The sequence below is a fragment of the Scyliorhinus canicula genome, chromosome 13 (genome assembly GCF_902713615.1).
Source record: "Scyliorhinus canicula chromosome 13, sScyCan1.1, whole genome shotgun sequence".
Taxonomy (NCBI): domain Eukaryota; kingdom Metazoa; phylum Chordata; class Chondrichthyes; order Carcharhiniformes; family Scyliorhinidae; genus Scyliorhinus; species Scyliorhinus canicula.
This window is the reverse complement of record NC_052158.1, coordinates 127,057,260-127,078,083: the sequence shown is the minus strand read 5'-3', so window position 1 is coordinate 127,078,083 and position 20,824 is coordinate 127,057,260. Positions and strand designations below refer to the sequence as shown.

At 46.2% G+C, this 20,824-nt stretch overlaps 1 protein-coding gene across 1 annotated transcript in view; it reads right to left on the bottom strand.

The window, feature by feature from the left end:
* Positions 1 to 20,824, bottom strand: part of LOC119975485 (serine-rich adhesin for platelets-like) — a 117,524-nt gene that overhangs the window by 30,745 nt on the left and 65,955 nt on the right. Inside the window, exon 13 of the mRNA XM_038815217.1 lies at positions 19,628 to 19,723. Within this exon, the coding sequence (XP_038671145.1) occupies positions 19,628 to 19,723 (96 nt within the window). The remainder of the gene's footprint in view (positions 1 to 19,627; positions 19,724 to 20,824) is intronic.

Here is a 20,824-nt window from a genome sequence, read left to right as displayed (position 1 = left end):
GTACTGTCTTTTTCCCCCATCCCCCTCCTCCTTCCTTTTTCTAGACCTAACTGCCTGGGCCCAATTAGACCCCTTCCTGGGCTGAAAGTCTCCTCTCTCTCTCGTCTCTCTGCCCCACCCTCTCTGTCCTCCCACTCAGTCATCTGATACACCATCAGTAATAGATGATGCGTGATAAACGTAACTGAGGCTTTAATACACCAAACAGCAAGCCTCCTGCCTCTGGACCCGAAGTCTGAGAGGAGGAGCCACAGGCAGTGCCAGCCTGGACAAGCCCAGGCATGTACAATACAGCACAGTGAATGTAATACAATAAGGTGGTTTACCACATCATCCCAGGTGGATGGTCACCCAGAGGCCTGCTGCCATGCCCATTCCTGGGCAATAGCTCTCTCTCTCTTCTCTCTCCTGTCTCTCTGCCCCACCCTCTCTGTCCTCCCACACAGTCATCCCAGGTGGGAACAGGACCCGAACTCGGGACTTTTATTCCAACATCTTTTCTCCGGATCAGTCCAGCGAGGACGCTTGCGGGGAGGACCTGCTGCAGATTGGCCAGATGGGCGCCGAGTGGCTCGATCAACCAATCGAACCTCCCAGAGCTGATCAGCACCCTCTACAGATTATCAAGGGGCAAAACCCAAGGGTTGGACGGGCTGACCGTTAAGTTCTTCAGTGCATTCTGGGACGTCCTGGGGAGCAACTACGTGGGGGGTCCTGGGGGAATGTAGCGCAACCAGGGATATGCCTCTGTCGTGGCGCAGGGTCGTTATTGCCTTGCTGCCCAAGAAGGGGGATTTCTGCCTTCTTAATATCTGGCGACCGATCTCCCTTCTCAGCACAGACTGTCTTCGCCAAGGTGATATCTTGAACCCTTGGCTCCGTGCTGGACCACATGATCCACCCTGACCAGTCCTACATGGTCCCGGGCCGAACAATTTACGATAACATCCATCTGGTCCGGGACATCATCCATTATTCCCAGAGGGCTGGTATGTCGAGTGCCTTCCTGTCTCTTGACCAGGGGAAGGCGTTCGACAGGGTGGGGCATGACTATTTGCTTGGGACTCTGCGGGCTTTTGCATTCGGGATGCATTTTGTTGGTATCCGATTACATACGCTGCCTCCGTGTGTCTGGTTAAGGTTAAAGGCGACCAAAGCTATTCAAGGCCTCAAAATTGTCGTGCTCGGCTCCGAGGGCACACTCAGTCTTGAGGTGGCGCAGGTGTGCGGTGGCATCCCATTTGAGCGAGCCCCTGCTCGGATGGAATTCCACATTAACATCCATCAGACAAAAGACCCTTTTTAACACAGAGATCAGGGGCGGTATTCTCCGACCCCCGCTGGGCCGGAGAATCGCCGGGGGGGCGGCGTGAATCCCGCCCCGACGGAGGTTGCCGGATTCTCTGGCACCGGTTTTTCACCGAAGTGGGTATCGTGTCGCGCTGGTCGGGGCCCGTTGGCAGTGCCCCCCCCCCCCAACCCCAGCAATTCTTTGCTCCGTGATGGGCCGAATGATCGCCCGTTTCCAGCCAGTCCCGCTGGCGTAAATCAAACAAGATTCTTACTAATGGGACCTGGCTCTGTGGGTGGCCTGCGGAGTCCTCAGGGGGAGGTGGGCGGGGGTGGCACGAGGGGATCTGGCATCGGCGGGAGACCCCCACGGTTGCCTGGCCCGCGATAGGGGCCCACCGATCTCCGGGCGAGCCTGTGTCTTGGGGGTGATCTTTCCGCCCGCTGAAACGGTCCGCTATGGCTGGCGCAGAGAAGAACCCCCTGCGCATGCGTTGGGATCACGCCAGAATACGCTGGCGTTCCTGTGCATGCGGCAACTCGCCACGGCCGGCGGAGGCCCTTCAGCGGTGGTTGGCGTGGCGCCAACCCCACCAGCGCCAGCCTAGCATCTGAAGGTGCGTTGGGGTCCGCACCTTCCGGGCGGCCCGACGTCGGAGTAGTTCACGCCACTCTTTGGCGCCGGTACGGCCCGCCCACCGGATACCGCAGAAACTCGCCCCAGGTTTAAATTCACTACTGAGAGCAGTTATCATTTTTAAACTAGCAAGTGATTTGAAGACATTCCTTTCATGCAGAAATAAATCAGAATTACACCTGGTTTTGCTGGATGCAGCTTCCAATCTGCAAAACTAAACTAAACACCCTGTAGTTGCAAGTCCAAAGCAAAATAAAAGCAGACAGACAACCCAGCTCCACCCACTCTTTGACATCACCGCAGCTATTTAATAAACACCCATTTCTTAAAGGTACACCCACTACAGCTATTCAATAAAAACACCCATTTCTTTAAGGTACTCTCACATGACACCACAAATGGCAGATGGAGTATAATGTTGGGAAATGTGAAGTTATTCATGTTGGTCATAAGGAAAAGCAGGCAATTTTTTGAAGGTGCAAAGCATGTAAATGTTGATGGTCAGAGAGACTTGTTTGTGCTCATACAAAGAACACAAAGTTATCATGCAGGCATAACAAACAATTAGGAAGACAAGTGACATGTTGGACTTTCTTGGAAGGGCATTGGAGTACAAGAATAAATACGTTTGCTATAATCATGCAGGATTTTGGGGATTGTGTGCAGTTTTGGTCTCTTTATTTAAAGAATCTTGGATTGGAGGTATTAAAGTGAAGTGTCATCAGATTGGTTTCTGGGATGAGAGGCTGAGTAAATTTCCCCATGTACACTGGAGTTTTGAAGAGTAAGAGATGATCTCACTGAAACATATATAATTTTGAAAGGACTGGACAAGGTAGAAACTGAGAGATTGTTTCTCTTGGCTGGGAAATATAGAGCATAGGAGCACAGCAATTTTAGACTGAGATGAGAATGAAGTTCTTCATTCAAAATGTTGTGAATTATTGGAGTCCCCTATTCCAGAGGTTTATGGATTTTTTTAGTCCATGTTATGTGGGCATTGCTGGCAAGGTTAGAATTTGTTGCTCTAACCTAATTGCACATGAGAAGTGGTCACAAGTGACCATGAACTGATGCAGTCCAGCTTGTTCAGGTATACCCATTGTACTGTTGGGAAGGGAAGTCCAGAATTTTGATTCCAAGGCAGTGAAGGATATAGTTCCACGTCAGAATCATAGGAGGCTTAGAGGGGAACTTGCAGGTGGCGGTGTTCTCCAGCATATGCTGCCCTTATCCTTCTGGCAGCATGGTAGCACAGTGGTTAAAACTGTTGCTTCACAGCACCAGGGTCCCAGGTTCGATTCCCGGCTCAGGTCACTGTCTGTGCAGTCTGCACTTTCTCCCTGTGTCTGCGTGGGTTTCCTCCGGGGCCTCCGGTTTCCTCCCACAAGTCCCAAAAGACATGCTGTTAGGTAATTTGGACATTCTGAATTCTCCGTCCGTGTACCCGAACAGGCACTGGAATGTGCTGACGAGAGGCTTTTCACAGTAACTTCATTGCAATGTTAATGTAAGCCTATTTGTGACAATAAAGATTATTATTCCAGATTATTATAAAGGTGGTACAGTCTCATGTTTGGAAGATGCTATCAGAGAAAACCTGGTGAGTTAATGCAGAGCATCTCATATATCATGCACATTACTGTTACTATACATCAGTAGTGGAGAGAGCGAATGCTTTGGTTTGTGGATGGAGTCGGACTTCCTGTGGTGACATGTAGGGGGAAGTTGCACGTTGGTGGCTCCTGCTCAAGGCTTGATTTTTTAGAATTTAATGCCATGTCCCAGGGGCAATTTTTCATCAGATAAGTGCAGGAAGATATAGGGAAGGAGGGGGATGTCCAAAAGCCAAAAGAAAACCACCATGAAGAAGGAGGAGAATGAAAATTCACCATCGAGGGAAATGATCTGCTCGGCAACTGGAAAGATGGCAGAGGCTGGGTCGCTGGGTGGGGCCACTCCATTCATGGCAGAAAAGATGACTGAGGTGATGGCCGTGGAATTTGAAAAACAGTTTGCAAAGCACATGGAAGTGATGAGGAAGGAGATGATGGAGACGTTGAAGATGCTGGTGGAGGAGACGATTGCCCCGGTGAAGGCGGCGATGTTGAAGACATCGGCCGAGGTGAGGTAGCAGGGTGAGAAACTGAAGGGAGTGGAGGAGGTCTTGTTGCAACACAGCGATCAGCTCATCTCGATGGGTGAGGTGGTGTGGGCCAAAGAATGTCTGCGAGCAAATATTGAGGACCTGGAAAACAGATCTAGGCTGCAAGATCTGAGGACCGTGGCCCTGCCCAAAGTGGTGGAGGGACCGAGGCCATCTGAGTACTTTGCCAAGATGTTCGCGGAGCTGCTGGGGGAGGGGGAAGATCCCTCGGTATGAACTGGATCGGGCTCAACGGTCATTGAGGCCTAAATTAAAGGCGAATGAGCCGCAAAGAGCGGTGATTATTTGTTTCCATAGGTACCACGTGAAGGAGAAGGTCCTGATTTGGGCAAAGCAGAAGCAAGAGGTGCAGTGGGCTGGAGCTGGGATATGTATATACCAAGACTTAACCGTGGAGTTGGCGAGGAGGTGGGCAGCCTATGGCACTGTATAACAGCGGTGTGTGATTCAGTATAGTTACCCAGCTAAGTTGAGGGTGACTTACAACTCCAAAGACTTTCACTTCGAGAAGGTGGAAGCGGCGGAGATGTTTGTGAAGGCAGAAGGACTAGGACAGAAGTGAGAAATGTTTATTGAACTATTTACAATTCTCCTACTCGGGTTCGCCGCTACTGTTAATCCTTCTATAGCTACTCAGACTGAAAAACCAGTCTGCTACAATCCACGTGGTAGGTGTGATATTGAATCAACCCTGTGTCTGTACACACTGAGTGTCTCCACTGGAAAGAGGAAGACCATGTGTGCTGTGTCCTTTATATATGGGTTGATGTAATGCCCCCCTGTGGTAGTGTCACCTCTGTGTGTATCGTGAATGCCCATTGGTCGTGTCCTATCTTACTGACCTATTGGTTGAGTGTCTGTGTGTCATGTCTCTGGTGCTCCCTCTAGTGTCTTGCTAGTCTATATGTACTTACATCAACCCCTTGTGTATCTACAGTGATGCATATCACCACAGGATTTATTTGTTTTTCTGGGACTGGGAAGAGGGGAGGGGATTGAAGTGGAGTGGGGCCTGGGCAGAGGCCTCCGCACGAGCCAGCTCAGGCCAGCTAGTGAATGGGAGTGTGGTGGGGGGATGGACTGTGGTCATTGAAACCTGGTCGAACAGGTTTCTATGGGCCAAGGAAGTGTGAGGAACACTGACAGGGGTTATGACTGAAATGGGGAGGGGTAGACCCGTGGAGGTTCTTACACCCGAGGGAACATGAGTATTCATTTTTCCTCTTGGTTCATGAGGTTTATTTGAGAATAGACTTTTGTAGCAGGGGGTTAGGGGATCATAGTATTCGGCAATAGAGACCTCAGATCACGCATCACATTGGGTGGATATGGTCCTGGAGAGGGGGGTAGCACAGAGAATGGAGTGCAAAATGGAGGTGGGGTTGCTGGGGAACAAAGTTATTGTGAAAAGTTCGGGAAGGAGATTGGGGTACGTATTGCAGGCAGTGGTATGGGAAGCCCTGAAGGCAGTAGTGAGGAGGGAAGTGATATCTTTTAAGGCCAAGATAAAGAGGATAGGGATTTATAGAGGACATGTTGGAGGTGGACAGGAGGTTCATGGGAGATGCAGATCCAACACCTTTAGACAGAAGGAGGGAGCTTCAGGCTAGCTTTGATAGGTTGTCCACGAGGAAGGCGGTGCACCAACTCAGGCGGGTGAGGGAAGCGATTTATGAATATGTGGAGAAGGCGGGGCCAATGCTGACAGGCCAACTTCGGAGGGAGACGGCGTTGGGAAAATTGTCCATGTGTGGGAAAGGACGGGGAAATTGGTGGTGGCTCAGGACCAGATTAATAAGGTGCTTGAGTTTTATGAACATTTGTATAGGTCAGAGCACCGGGGGAGGATCAGGTGATGCGGGGGTTCCTGGATGGATTGGAGTATCTGAGGCTGGAGGAGGAAGACAGGGCCACACTGGAGAGGTTGGTGAGGCAAAACGAGGTAAAGGAGGCAATTGGGATGATGCAATCGGGGAAGATGGCAAAGCCAGATGGGGTCCCAGTGGAGTATTACAAGAAACTTAAGGACAAATTGGCGGCGCTGATCATGGGGATGTTTGAGGAGGCGATAAGTAAGGGGATGCTCCTACAAACATTGGGGTCGGCCTCAATATCCTTGCTGCTAAAGAAAGATAAGGACCCGATGGAGTATGGGTTGTACATGCCTATATCGCTACTGATTGTTGATGCAAGGCTGGGTAGGGTGCCCCCCGAAGATGATAGGACCAGACGGGATTGGTGAAAACAAGGCAGTTATTCTCCAATATTAGGAGGTTATTAAATGTAATCATGATGCCGGCTGAGGGAAAGGAGCCGGAGGTGGTAATTGCGCTTGACATAGAAAAGTCATTTGATTGAATAGAATGGGGGTATTTGATGGCGGTTCTTGAGAGGTTTGGGATCGGGCTGAGATTTACAGATTGGGTATGGATATTACATAAGGAACTGCTGGCAAGTGTCTGCACAAACAACATGAGTTGGGGGTACTTTGCTCTGCACCGGGGAACCAGGCAGGGGTGTCGTATGTCCCCTCTGCTATTTGTATTAATGATAGAGCCTTTGGCCATCGCTTTACGAAGCTCGGGACTGTGGAAGGTGTGATATTATGTGAAATGTTCAGAATACAAAGGGTAAATATTGTATCATAATTAACCACTGGATGGAACTAGACGCAGAACTATAGAAAGAACTGACTCACAGACTTCTGGGAGAGGGCTGGAGAGAGTGCAGAGGAGAGTCTAGAGAGTGTAGAGTACAGTTATAGAGTGTAGAGACTAGTGTTAGTAGAGTGTAGATTGTAGAATACTAGATTATTGTTTACAAACGGAGTAAGTGGTCGAGCTTTCATAAGTAGTGTTAATAAAAGTTACCTTTATTAATAAGCTTAGCTTCTGTGGTCTTTGTGAACACCACTACATCTATTCTGATAAGAAAATCACAAAGAACACCACATGAGACCAGGAGTGGGTTCCTAAATGTAAGCAGTGAGTTTAGAAAGTGAGTTTAGCTTCTCGGAAGTGAACAACAATTATGCCGCTACACAGATCTTGGAGACAGCACCAAGCTACTAATCGTTAAATGGAAGGTCTGAAAAAGTCAGGATGACTGGTAAACTAAGTCTAAACTAGGGCAGCATGGTGGCCTAGTGGTTAGCACAACCGCCTCACGGCGCTGAGGTCCCAGGTTCGATCCCGGCTCTGGGTCACTGTCCGTGTGGAGTTTGCACATTCTCCCCGTGTCTGCGTGGGTTTCGCCTCCACAACCCAAAAATGTGCAGTGTAGGTGGATTGGCCACGCTAAATTGCCCCTTAATAGAAAAAATAATTGGGTAATCTAAATTTATAAAAACAAAAAAAAACTAAGTCTAAACTGGAAAAATTTCAAACATCAATTTGAAGTCTTTTTTTATCTGCCTTCGAGTCAGCTCCTGATTATTGAAACATCACACTTCTCCTCAATTTGGCTGGACCACAGGCATTTAAATTAATTAATTCTTTTGAATTCCTAGACAGTGAGGATAAGAAAACATTTTAATGGGTAATGGACAAATTTGATGTTAATTGCAAAGCGCAAGTGAATGAAACATACAAGCACTACATATTTAGAAAAAGCCTGCAGCTAAAAGGAATCGATAGAGCCCAATTGTGTAATTTTTCCTCCGTTGCGGATTCAATGTTGCGGGATCGAATAGTATTTGGTATATATGATGAGCGATTGTGAGAAAGATTACTAAGAAGTCGATTTTGGCGTCAGAAGAAGCCATAAATCTTTGCAAGGCCAGCGAGCAAACCACAAACGAATATGCAGAGTTCAGGGCTGAAGAAAAAGGTGCGAACTCGGGAAACAAGGCCGATGCCATTAGCTCTGTGACTCAATTCAGAAGACAGCACACCACAGATGGTGGCCATTTTGGAAGTGACATCACCAGCATGGTGACGTGCACATACTGTGGCCATACCCATTATGGAAAAAATTATCCTAGGAAAGGAAAAAAAAGCTCACAGTGCAGCAAGTTTAATCATTTTGCCTCACAATGCCGTTTTACTTCAGCGATGCTGGCAAACAACTCTAAAACACCGTTCCATAGATATAAAAAGGTACAGAGTATACCAAATGAAGGAACTGGGACCTGAAGAAAAAATGTTAACTTCAAATAATTAATCCTCTAAATTTACTCTGCAGGATAACTTCATCGTAGAAGCGATAACCAGAATTAATGCACTGGACATTGATGTTAGAACGAATTTCAACTCTCTGATTTAATTAAAGATTGGACTGTAACATTTAATATTAATGGGTCTGATGTTCCATTCAATACGGGTGCCCATGCAATACTGGATACGGGTGCACATGCAGTGTTAATCACAGAGGCAGATCTAAAACAAGTGAAAAAGATTCCAAGAATTAAAAAATCAAACTGTAGGTTGACAGATTCCAACGGGAATGTAATAGTAACAAAATGTTCCTGCTGCCTCACGGTACAGAAGTGACATCTGTATGCCATTGGAATTTAAACTTGTGGATGATACAAAGTCATCACTAATTAGGGTTAGATGTATGCATTAAATTAAATTTGGCGCAAAGAAATCAGACTGCCAACACATCTCAGCATGAAGCTGAGGGGAAAGAACTAGTCGGAGTTACAATGATGGGAAAGCATCGGAAGCAGTACTCAATGTGGAAGCACATGCCACATTTGTCGCAGACATGTTACCTGTGTCTGATGGAAAGCTAAGTATAATACGGGATGAAACTGAAAAATACACCATACTTCAATGGGTGATAAAAACCCTAAGGGAAGGGTGGCCTTAATGACAGATGCAACAGTTTTCAAAGTATCAAGGATTTTCTTCCCCCAAATTTAGAGTACCAATTATTTTTTTTCCAATTAAGCGGTAATTTGGTATGGCCAATCCACCTAATGAGCACATCTTTGGGTAGTGGGGGTGAAACCCACGTAGACACGGGGAGAATGTGCAAACTCCACAGAACCCAGGTCCACAGTGCTGTAAGCACCAGTGCTAACCATTGAGCCACCATGCCGCCCGTTCAAAGTATCAAGGATGGCCTGATATAAATGGATTCCTGTTGTAAGGAGACAGAATTATAATACCGTCATTCCTACGAAGAAGTGTTCTGGAAAAGATCCATGAAGGGCATCAAGGGATAGAGAAGTGTCGAAGACATGCCAGGCTGTCAGTATATTGGCCAGGCATCAATAGAGATGTTGACAACTACGTACATGAGTATAGTGTCTGTCAAACACATCACCCATCCCAGTGTGAAGAAATCTTTGGAATTGTTATGGCAGGCAATGTCGTACGAGATAATCACAAACCCATAGTCAGAGGTTGGGATGGATCTGTTCCATTTTGGAGAGACTGATTATTTAATAATCATTGATTACTATTCTAATTATCCTGACGTCATAACGTTGTCAAATTCAACAGCTCACTCAGTCATAAGAGTGGTGAAGTCTGTGTATGCTCGACATGGCGTTCTATTAAAAGTCGTGACGGATAATGGACCATCTTTCAGTAGTTGGGAATAGTTGTCATTTGCAGAAGCATATAACTTCCAACACGTTATCAGCGTGGTAGCACAATGGTTAGCACTGCTGCTTCACAGTGCCAGGTTCCCAGGCTCGATTGCTGGCTGGGACCACGATCTGTGTGGAGTCTGCAAGTTCTCCCTGTGGCTGCGTGGGTTTCCTCCGGGTGCTCCAGTTTCCTCCCACAAGTCCCGAAAGACGTGCTTGAAGATAATTTGGACATTCTGAATTCTTAATCTGTGTATCCGAACAGGCACCGGAATGTGGCAACTAAGGGCTTTTCACAGTAACTTCACAGAACATACACTGCAGAAGTAGGCCATTTGGTCCATCGAGTCTGCTCTGACCCATTTTAAGCCTCTGGATTTTGTATCCTGACGACATCTCCTTCTTTCAGTGGCGGTAATTGTTTTGCATGCCTGTCACAGTATTCTTCCACCCTACCCCCGTAACCTAATAACCCCTCCTAACCCTTTTGGACACTGCCAATTTGGCATGGCCAATCCACCTAACCTGCAAGTCTTTGGACTATGTGAGGAAACCGGAGCACCACGCAGACATGGGGAGAATGTGTAGACTCCGCACAGACAGTGACCCAGCTGGGAATCAAACCTGTGACCCTGGTGCTGTGAAGCCACAGTGCTAGCCACTGTGCTGCTCATTGCCCCACTGCCTCATTGCAGGGTTAATGTGACAATAAAGATTATTATTGTTATCTCCAGTCAATTATATCCCCAATCCAATTGGAAAGCCGAGAAAGGCATCGGAATAGTAAAACAACTGTTGAAAAAGGCATTTGATGATAAAAAAAAGGATGTTTCACTAGCATTGTTAAGCTACAGAGCTACTCCTTTGTCGTCAGGATTGTCTCCTGCCCAGATGCTCATGGGAAGGATGATTCGTACGACATTGCCTGCCATAACAATTCCAAGGATGAGCAGTTAATACTTGAAAAAATAAAGCAACAGCGATGCAAGCAAAAGGAATACTGTGACAGGCATGCAAAACAATTACCGCCACTGAAAGAAGGAGATGTCGTCAGGATACAAAATCCAGATGCTGGTTGGTTGGACATTGCAAAAGTGTTAATTGAGGTTGTACCACGATTGTATGATATAAGTAACAGATAAGAAACAATTCCAATGACACTGCAAGTGCATTGAGAAGGTCAAAAAGGACAAGAAAACCACCTAATCGCCGGAACTTGTAATGCACTGAGGACTGCAACTCTGTAATTGCAATTATGATATGTAATACAGTATAACATTATGCATGAACTATATGAATGCATTCTCGACAATGTATATGTAAAAAAAAGTTAGAAAAGGGGCGCATGTGGCAAAGTGGTTAGCACTGCTGCCTACGGTGCTGAGGACCCGGATTCGACCGGCCTTGGGTCACTGTCTGTGTGGAGTTTACACATTCTCCCTGTGTTTGCATGGGTTTCACCCCCCACAACCCAAAGATGTGCAGGTTAGGTGGACTGGCCACGCTAAATTGCCCCTTAATTGGACAAAAATAATTGGGTACTCTAAAAACAATTTTTAACATTTTTCTCAAAGAAAGGGGGATGTGAACATTATGTGAAATGTTCAGAATACAAGGGTTAATGTCATATCATAATTAACCACCAGATGGAGCTAGATGTAGAACAATAGAAAGCACTGACTCACAGGCTTCTGGGAGAGGGCTGGAGAGAGTATAGAGGAGAGGTCGAGAGACTGTAGAGTACAGTTATAGATATGGATTGAGTCTAGAGAAGTGTTAGTAGAGTGCAGATTGTAGATTGCTAGATTATTGTTTACTAAATAAATAAGTGGTTGAGCTTTAATAAATAATGTAAATAAAAGTTAGCTTTGTCAATGAACTTAGCTTCTGTGGTCTTTGTGAACACAACAAAACTCACCCTGATAACAGAATCACAAAGAACACCACAGAAGGGAATATTACGGCAGGGAGGGGGGAGTGGCTGGAACATAGGGGGCGCAATTCTCCGCATTCACGACGGTGCGGAGAATAGTGGGCGGCGTAAATTTTTATGGCCACGCTGGTCTGACGCCCTCCCGCTATTCTCCCCCCCCCCACGCCCGCCTCCCGACACGAATCGCTGCCCGCCGTTTTTTTACGGCGAGCAGCGATTCTCAGCTGGCCGATGGGCTGAATTCCAAGGCCTTTACGACCGTTTTTATGAACGTCAAACACACCTGGTCTGACCGTTCGTAAAAACGGCCGTAAAGTCCCGATCTGGGGAACCATGGCACCGATTGGCACGGCAGTACCACGGCCGTGCCAAGGGTGCCATAGGCCCGCGATCGGTGGGCACCGATCGTGGGCAGCGGGTACTTACCCCGCGCACTCTTTATCCTTCCGCCGCCCCGCTGTATCCATTCGCGGGGCGGCTGAGGGGCATACCGGCCCGCGCATGCGCGGGTTTCACGCAAATGCGTGATGACATCATCCGCGCATAGGCGGGTTGGAGTCGTCCAATCCGCGCATGCGCGGCTGACGTCATCTGACGCGTCAGCCGTCGCAAACTCTGGCTAGCGGGCTTAACGAAATTCGTTAAGCCCGCGATGCCGGAGTTCACGGCCGCGGGATGCTAGCCCCGACCGGGGACCAGAATCGGTTCCCGGTAGGGGGGGCGGAGGCTGGCGTTAAACCCGCCCGTTTTTGACGCCAGCCTCACGATTTCTCCCGGGTGCGGAGAATCACGCCCAGGGTGTCTCTATATGTGGACGGTTTATTGTTACAGATATAACAGAGCCAAGTGCGTCAGTGGGGAACATAATGGAGTTTCACTGAAGATTTGGGTCTTTTTCAGGATCTAAACTGAACCTGGGGAAGAGAGAATATTCTGTGGATGTCCTGACCGGGAGTGCGAGGCATCCAATTTGTGGAGAAGCACAAATACTTAAGGTGTTTGAGAGTATGGGACGGGGGGGGCGGGCTCCATAGATACAATTTTACTAGCTTGGTGGGGAGAGTGAATGCGGATTTGACAAGATGGGGTTTCCTCACTCTGTCACTGGCAGGCGGGTGCAGGTGATTAAAATCAATTGTTCCCACAATTCCTGTTTCTATTTCCGTGTCTGCCAGTCTTTTTGCAGTTCTTTAATGAAGTGAACATATCAATCACTTTTTAAAATTTGTATGAGGTCTTACAACACCAGGTTAAATTCCACCAGGTTTATGTGGAATCACTAGCTTTCAGAGCGCAGTCCTCCTTCGGGTGAGTTTATTTGGGTGGGGGAGGTAACCAGTGTTAGGAAGGTGGAAGAGAGAGCGGCAGGTGCAAGGCTTGGGCCTCTGAATTTATTCTATTACTATTGGGCAAATGCCAAAAAGGTGAGGAATTGGTTGGTGGGGGGGGGAGTCCCGGTGGGTTGAATGGAGAAGGGTCTGTGTAGGGGACGGGGTTGAGGGCGCTGGTAACAGCATCGCTCCAGAGGGCTCCGGGCAAGTACTCTTGGAGTCTGGTGGTAATGGCCACACTGAAGATTTGGTGGCAGTTGAGACAGCATTTTAAGCTGGGGCTGGGTCAGGGAAGACGCCGATTAGGGGAAACCATGGCCGGAATTCTCTGATCCGGCGCGGGATCAGAGAATAGGTGTGGGTGCGCGCCAGTCCCGCCACGCCGCTCCAACGCTGGGCACTTTCGAGAATTGGTTGCCATCAAACATTCGGAGGGAGGAAGGGAGGGATTAGGGCTATTGTTGTTCTTAATTACGCTGTTTACTGATTGTTCATTTTTTACCTGGAATGTACGGGTGGATGTTTTGGTCTGTACAATGAGCGGGGTGTTGTTTTGTTTGGGGGATTGTTATTGTATTTGTTTTTGTTTGTTTTTTCTTTTGTAAATTTGATGAAAATGTTGAAAATGAGGAGAATAAAGATTTTTTAAAAATATTTGGAGTGCTCCTCAAGTGGGCTGCTTTGTCTTGGGTGGTATTAGGTATTTTGAGTGTTGTTGGAGTGTTGTTGGAGTCACAATTATTCAGGGAACTGGACAGCCTTCCATTACACTCCTGGTTCCTGCCCTGAATAAGGTGGACAGGCTATGGGGAATGAGAAGAGTTGGTCACATCAGAAATCTAGCCGTCGACTTGTTGTTGGTGTCACTATATTCATTTGGCTGGTCCAGTTTAGTATCTGGTCAATGATAACCCAGTGAATGCCACTGAATGGGCAATTGTTAGATGTCTCCTCGTTAGAGATGGTCAATAGCTGGAACTTGCGTGGCATATAAAACAGATGAGTTAAGGGAAAGGATTGGCAGATGGAATGTGATATTGTAACTATCACAGAGATGTGATTGAGGATTGGCAGCTCAACATTCCGGGATATAGAGGGGTAAAAGTGGAGGAGGCATTGCATTATTAGTCGAGCAGTAAGGAGAGATGATATGTTGGAGGGGGCATCAAATGAAACTTTGTGGGTAGAGCTTAGGAATAAAAAAGGGGCAGCCACATTGCTAGGTATTTACTATGGACCTCCAGATAGTCAGCGGGAAACGGAGGACCAAATATGTGCACACTTCGCAGAAGTGTGTAAAAATAATAATAGCGTAATTATATTAGCGTATTTCAACTTTCCCAACGTTAATTGGGATAGTCATAGTTTTACAGGCTTAGATGGACTGGATTTCTTAAAATGTATGCTGGAGAACCTTTTGGGTCTATATGTAGAGGGTCCAACAAGAGTCAGCACAGTGCTGCACCTAATTCTAGGGAATGAAACTGGACAGGTGGTTGATATGGTGGTGGAGGAGTATTTTAGTGGTAGCGACCCCAACATAGTACAATTTAAGCTTGTTATGAATAAAGAAATCGGCAAGATGCAAAAAATAAGTTTTAAATTGGGGAGAATGGATTTTAGTGAAATAAGGCAGGATCTGACCAAGGTGTTCTAGGAACAGCTACTTGTGGGGAAATCTACAGACGAGCAATGGAGGGTGTTCAAAAAGGAAATGGGGAAGGTACAGGCCCAACATGTTCCCTCTAGGGTGATAGGAAGGAATAACAAGCTCTGAGAACCATGGATAACCAGAGATATTCAGGATATGATGAAAAGGAAAAGAGAGGCATTTAGCAGGTTCAAGCAGAGCAAATCAGTGGAGGCATTAGTGACGTAAAGTAAGTGCAGGGTGGAGCTTAAAAAACAATTAGCAGAGCAAAGAGGGGATATGAGAAATTTCTGGCTGGTAAAAGTAGGGAAAATCGCAAGGCTTTCTGTAAGTGTATCAATTGACGAGGATAACCAGAGAAAGAGTAGGGTCCATTAGGGATCAAGGGGGCAATTTCTCAGTGGAGCCAGAGGACATTAGTAGGGTGTTGAATGAATACTTCACATCCATCTTCACCCAAGAGAATGAGGATATAGGTATGGAACTTGGGAGAGAGACTGTGAGGTTCTTGAACAAATTAACAGAGGGAATGACAAGGTATTGGAGGTGTTGACAGGCTTAAACTTCAGGTCCAGATTAATTGTGTCCCAGACTGGTATGGGAGGTGAAAGAGGAGATTGCAGGGGGTCTGACGCAAATGTTTAATTCCTCTCTGGCCATGGGGAGGACTGAAGAATAGCTGATGTGGTTCCACAATATAAAAAGGGTCATAGAGATAAGCCAGGGGACTATAGATCAGTGAATCTCACATCAGTGGTAGGGAAACAATTGTAGAAAATTCTGAAGGAGAGAATCTACCTGCACTTGGCAAGGCAAGGTTTAATCAGAGATATTCAGCATGGCTTATCAGAGGGACGTCATGCCTAAAACATTTTTGAGGAGGTAATCAGGTGTGTAGATGAGGGTAGTGCAATTGATATAGTTTATATGGACATATATGGGAGACATGCGAAGAAGGCAAATTCACATGGGATACAGGGTAATTTGATAAGCTGGATTCAAAATTGGTTCAGTTGTAGGAGACCGAGGATGTTGACAGAAAGCTGCTATAGCAAATGGAAGCCAGTATCCAGTGGCTACCGTAGGGATCTGTGCTGCCTGCCCTATTATTCATAATTTTTTAACAACATAGATGACTATGTGGGGTAGGATCAGTAAGTTTGTTGATTACACAAAGATTGGCCGGGTGGTTAACAGTGAGCTTTTGTGTCTTCGTTACAGGAAGATATAGACGGGATGGGCAAATGGGCAGATAAATGGCAGATGGAATTTATCTCTGAAAAGTCTGAGGTGGAAGAAGTAATGTGACAAGAAAGCATTCAATGAACGGCATGACACGAGGAAGTTCTTAGGAACAAAGTGACATTGGTGTGTTTGTCCATAGATCTCTGAAGGCAGAAGGGCCCGTTAATAGAATGGGGAAAAATGCATATGGGACACTTACCTTTATCAATCGAGGCATAGATTACAAAAGCAGGAAGGTCATGTTGGAGTTGCATAGAACTTTGGTGTGGCCACAGCTGGGTACTGTGTGCAGTTCTGGTCGCCACATTATAGGGAGGATGTGATTGCACTGAGTGGGTGCAGAAGAGATTCACCAGGATGTTACCTGGTTTGGAACATTTAAGTTATGATGAGAGGTTGGATAGGCTTGGGCTGCTTTCGTTGGAGCAGAGAAGATTGAGGGGCGACCTGTTCAATGTGTACGAGGTTATGAAGGGCATGAACAGGGTGGATAGGGAGCCACTGTTCCCCTTAGTTGAACGCTCAGTAATAGGGGTGGGGTGGGGGGGGAGGGGAGCAGGTTCAAGGTGAGGGCAGGAGGTTTAGGGGGGATTTGACAAAAGCATTTTTACCCAGAGGATAATGATGGTCTGGAATGCACTGCCTGGTAGGGTGGTGGAGGTGGTTTGCCTCACATCCTTTAAAAAGTACCTGGATGAGCACTTGGCACGTTATAAAATTCAAGACTATGGACCAAGTGCTGGCAAATAGGATTAGGTAGGTAGGTCAGGTGTTTTCCACATGTTGGTGCAGACCCAATGGGCCGAAGGGCCTAACTTCACTGTGCGATTCTGTTATGTTTTTGCCACTCAACCTGAATATTGTCCACAGATTGCTGCATTTTGGCATGGAGTATTTCAATATCTGAGCAGTTGCCAATAGTACTGAAAACTGTGCAATAATCATCAAAGATTCCCACTTCTGACCTTCAGGAAGGGCATTATAATAACAATAATAATCTTTCATATTGTCACAAGTAGGCTTACATTAACACTGCAATGATGATACTGTGAAAATCCTCAAGTCGCCACACTCCGGTGCCTGTTCGGGTACACCGAGTGAGAATTCAGAATGTCCAATTCACCTAACAGCGTGTTTTTCGGGACTTGTGGGAGGAAACCCGAGCACCCAGAGGAAACCCATGAAAACACAGGGAGAATGTGCAGACTCCGCACAGAAAGTGGCCCAAGCCGAGAATCAAATCTGGAACCCTGGCACTGCGAAGCAAAAGTGCTAACGACTGTGCTACAGTGGCAGGAGGTTGGACCCAGATCACTGCCCTGAGGAACTCCGGCACCATTTTCCTGGGTCTGAGACAGCTTCCAACAATCACAACCATCTTAATAAAAGCAAATTACTCATACTGGAATCTTAAACAAAAGAGAAAATGCTGGTCTCAGTAGGTCTGGCAGCATCTGTAGGGAGAGAAAAGAGCTAACGTTTCGAGTCCGATGACTCTTTGTTGACAAAGAGTCATCGGACGCGAAACGTTAGTTGAGCTTCGACAAAGAGACATCGGGCTCGAAACTTTAGCTCTTTTCTCTCCCTACAGATGCTGCCAGACCTGCTGAGATTTTCCAGCATTTTCTCTTTCGAACCACAACCATCTTCCTTTGTGCTATGCATGAATCCAAATAGTGAAGAATTCACAACCTGCCTTCCATTGACCAATTGTGCTTGGGCATTCAATCAATTGCTGCCAGGATGTCAAGCGCAGTCTCTCTCGGGTGCCTTTGAGTTCAGATCTTTTATCTGTGATTAGACCAAGACTGTAATGAGGTCTAACTGCTCCATCATTGACTATATTTAAGATGGAGATAGAGAAATCTTTGGTCTTTCAATGAATCAAGGGATCTGGTGAGTGTGTGGAAAACTGGAGTTGTATCTCAAGATAAAACCAAGTTTGCACCGACTGTTGGACCCAGCAGGTCATATGGGAGCTGCCCCTGCATCTCCTGGGAAGCACTTGAGAACAAAGAGGCAGAGTCATTTAAAAAACTGTGGTTAGGAAAGCACTGTTCCCCTGAGCTAATGGAATCCTGCAGAGCTTTCAAAAAAAAATCTGATGCTCCCTTTTGAAACTGACTCGACCTGTCAACCAAGAAGTTTTCAACAGTCAATGGAGCGTGAAATTGAACGTAAACAATCTATTTCAAAGCTTTCAGCCTTTTATCCTTACACACAGACTTCTATGCTTTAAAGGGCAATGAAATTGACTGCGTGAAAACCACTTCAAATGGATAACTTTTACCTTCATCTCATAGACCTTTAAATTTTGCATTCTAACGGATGGTTTACAAGGTTTAGCGGTACAGATGAGAACACTTCCACTTTATTATAGGGATATGTATTGAATAGATTATGAGTGACTGCTTAAATGGTTCCAGGGTACAGATGAGAAAATTTTCACTTTATTATGTGAAAACGTAAATTTTGACATACTGACTGACTGTTTAATGGATCCAAAGATTGTTGATGGAGAGAGCAGACAAATGGACCCCATCCCAGGGAAGAACCCCCAACCTCCCTTGAACCCGACCTCTCCTGAAGGACCTCCCTCAGCACCCTAGCGGCAATTGTTGGGAGGATGCTTACCAGCTTCAAACTGCAAGATCCCAGGCCGGCACTGCAAAGAGTTTGGGCCTGAAGGGAGCGATTTCAGGGTGTTCTGAGGGAATGTGAGGCAGGAGTGAGGGGGGGGGGGGGGGGATACTGTGTGGAGTTGAATGGGGGGGTGGGAGGTTGAAGGGGGATTCTGAGGGGAGCACTGCCAGCGATTATGGTGGGTGTGTTCCCTGGAGGGTGCCAATGATCTGGAGCAGGGCAAGAGGGCTGCAGTAGCTATTTGAGATTGGAACACCCTTTCCGATCTCAGAGGTGCGGGAACGGTTATAGAGATTAGGTCCCATCCTTCTCATTTGCAGCACAGACCCCAGTGTGTCATGGGAAGGCACAGAAAAGACGATTTTGCAAAGAAAATTAAAAATCCAAATGCCACAGCACGGCATGTCAGGGTCACTCTTAGCCTCAGTGGGAATCACTCGGTTTTCCCGCTGGCGGGAGCATCTCGTCTCGGTTCGGGTGGTTCACGCCCAATATCACTGAATTGAATTGAAACTGTTTGCATTGTTGACTAGAATAATGACAATACAATCAAATAGTTTGCATCTGAAGTGAATTAATTGCTTATATTTTCTGACTGGAGAAGCTTGCATGATATACACTGCGTGCTATCAAGTTTCAATAAAATTGGAGCATCTTGTCGAAGTTGTCTGTTATGAGACTAGTTATACCCATTATTGGGAAAAAATAATAAAATTACTGCATAAATATGTTTGTAGATTTTGTTTAGGCATCAAACATTGATTGCAGATATGGCTGTAACAAGATGCACGATCACATCTGTGGTTTCCACGTTTCAATTAATTCCGTGAGATAGGAAAATTAAACCTGAAAATTTGAAATGAGTCAAAGAATTCAATCATGTTGACGCCTGATTATGCAATCAACATATGCATTGCAAGTGAATGAGAAGATGAGAATTCAAGTATGTTAAGTGTTCTGGAGATGTCCTGAAATTTCACGGCTAGGCTGATATTTTTAACAACATTGTAAAAAGACATTCTGCTTTTAATACAGAGTTTTCAATGCAGGGACCATGAACTTGTCTGGTTTAGTGACATCTCATTGAATGGCGGAGCAGGCTCGAGGGGCCAGATGGCCTACTCCTGCTCCTACTTCTTATGTTAAGTTATCAGAGGTTAAACATATACAATTTGATAGCACTGAAAATACCTGTTGTTTCTCTTGTTGATGTTGGCGCTGAAGTGTTTAAAGCTGTGGTTACCGTTGTAGATGGTCCAGTTGATGTTGAAGTCAATGGTGATGTTGCTGTTGATGATAATAGAGTTGTCAGTGAAGTAAAGCAATACCCCAATTAATTGCAGCAAAAAGCACATAAATTGAGAAAGATAAGGTCAACAACACAAATAATAATCATTGCATTTCTTTTTTTAAATAAATTTAGAGTAAACAATTATTTATTTTCCAAGTAAGGGGCAATTTAGTTTGGCCAAACCGCCTCACCTGGACTTCTACAGGTTGTGGGCATGGAACCCACGCAGACACGGGGAGAATGTGCAAACTCAACACAAACCTGGGGTCCTCAACACTGTGGGCAGCAGTGCTAACCAATAAACCACCGTGTTGACCAGGTTGCATTTCTTTTGTGCAAAAGGTAGCACCAACATTTGGAATTTCTTCTGTCAATAATAATAATCTTTATTGTCACGAGTAGGATTATGTTAACACAGCTATGAACCTACTGTGAAAAGTAACTGATAAAAATTGGATTGCTCCAGAAGTTGTCATCTATTCCATTTATAGAAATGTTAATTAACAGTGAAAAACAGGTAATATGATAAATTGTGGGTGCGATTCAGCGATCACCTTCCTTCCGGCATGGATCCAGTCATGCTGGGTGAATGCCAGGATCCCCAACCATCCCATCAGCCTCCGTATGCAAAGCATAATCCTCCGCCATTTTCGCCAACTCCAGCGTGCTGCCACCATCAAACATATCTTCCCTTCACTCCCTCTGTCAGCATTCCACAGAGACTGTTCCCTCAGAGACAATCTAGTCCACTCCTCCACCATACCCAGTACCTCTCCCATCACCCATGGGTGCTCATGATTCCCATGCAATCGCAGAGGTGTAACACCTGCCCCTTTACCTCTTCCATGCTTAACATTCCAGGCCCAAAACACTCATTCCAGGTTAATCAGCATTTCAAGGCATGGTATTCCACTCACTGTCATGAGTGACAATGGTCCCTGCTTCCACAGCCAATCAACCTTGCGCTGTTGGCACACAGAGCAACCCACTGTCCACTGGTATGTCTCCGGCTCAACTCCTCATGAATGGACGACTGTTCCAGCCATACACTTACCAGACCTGGATCACCCCCAGTGCTGCAAAAGGTGCAGCAACTC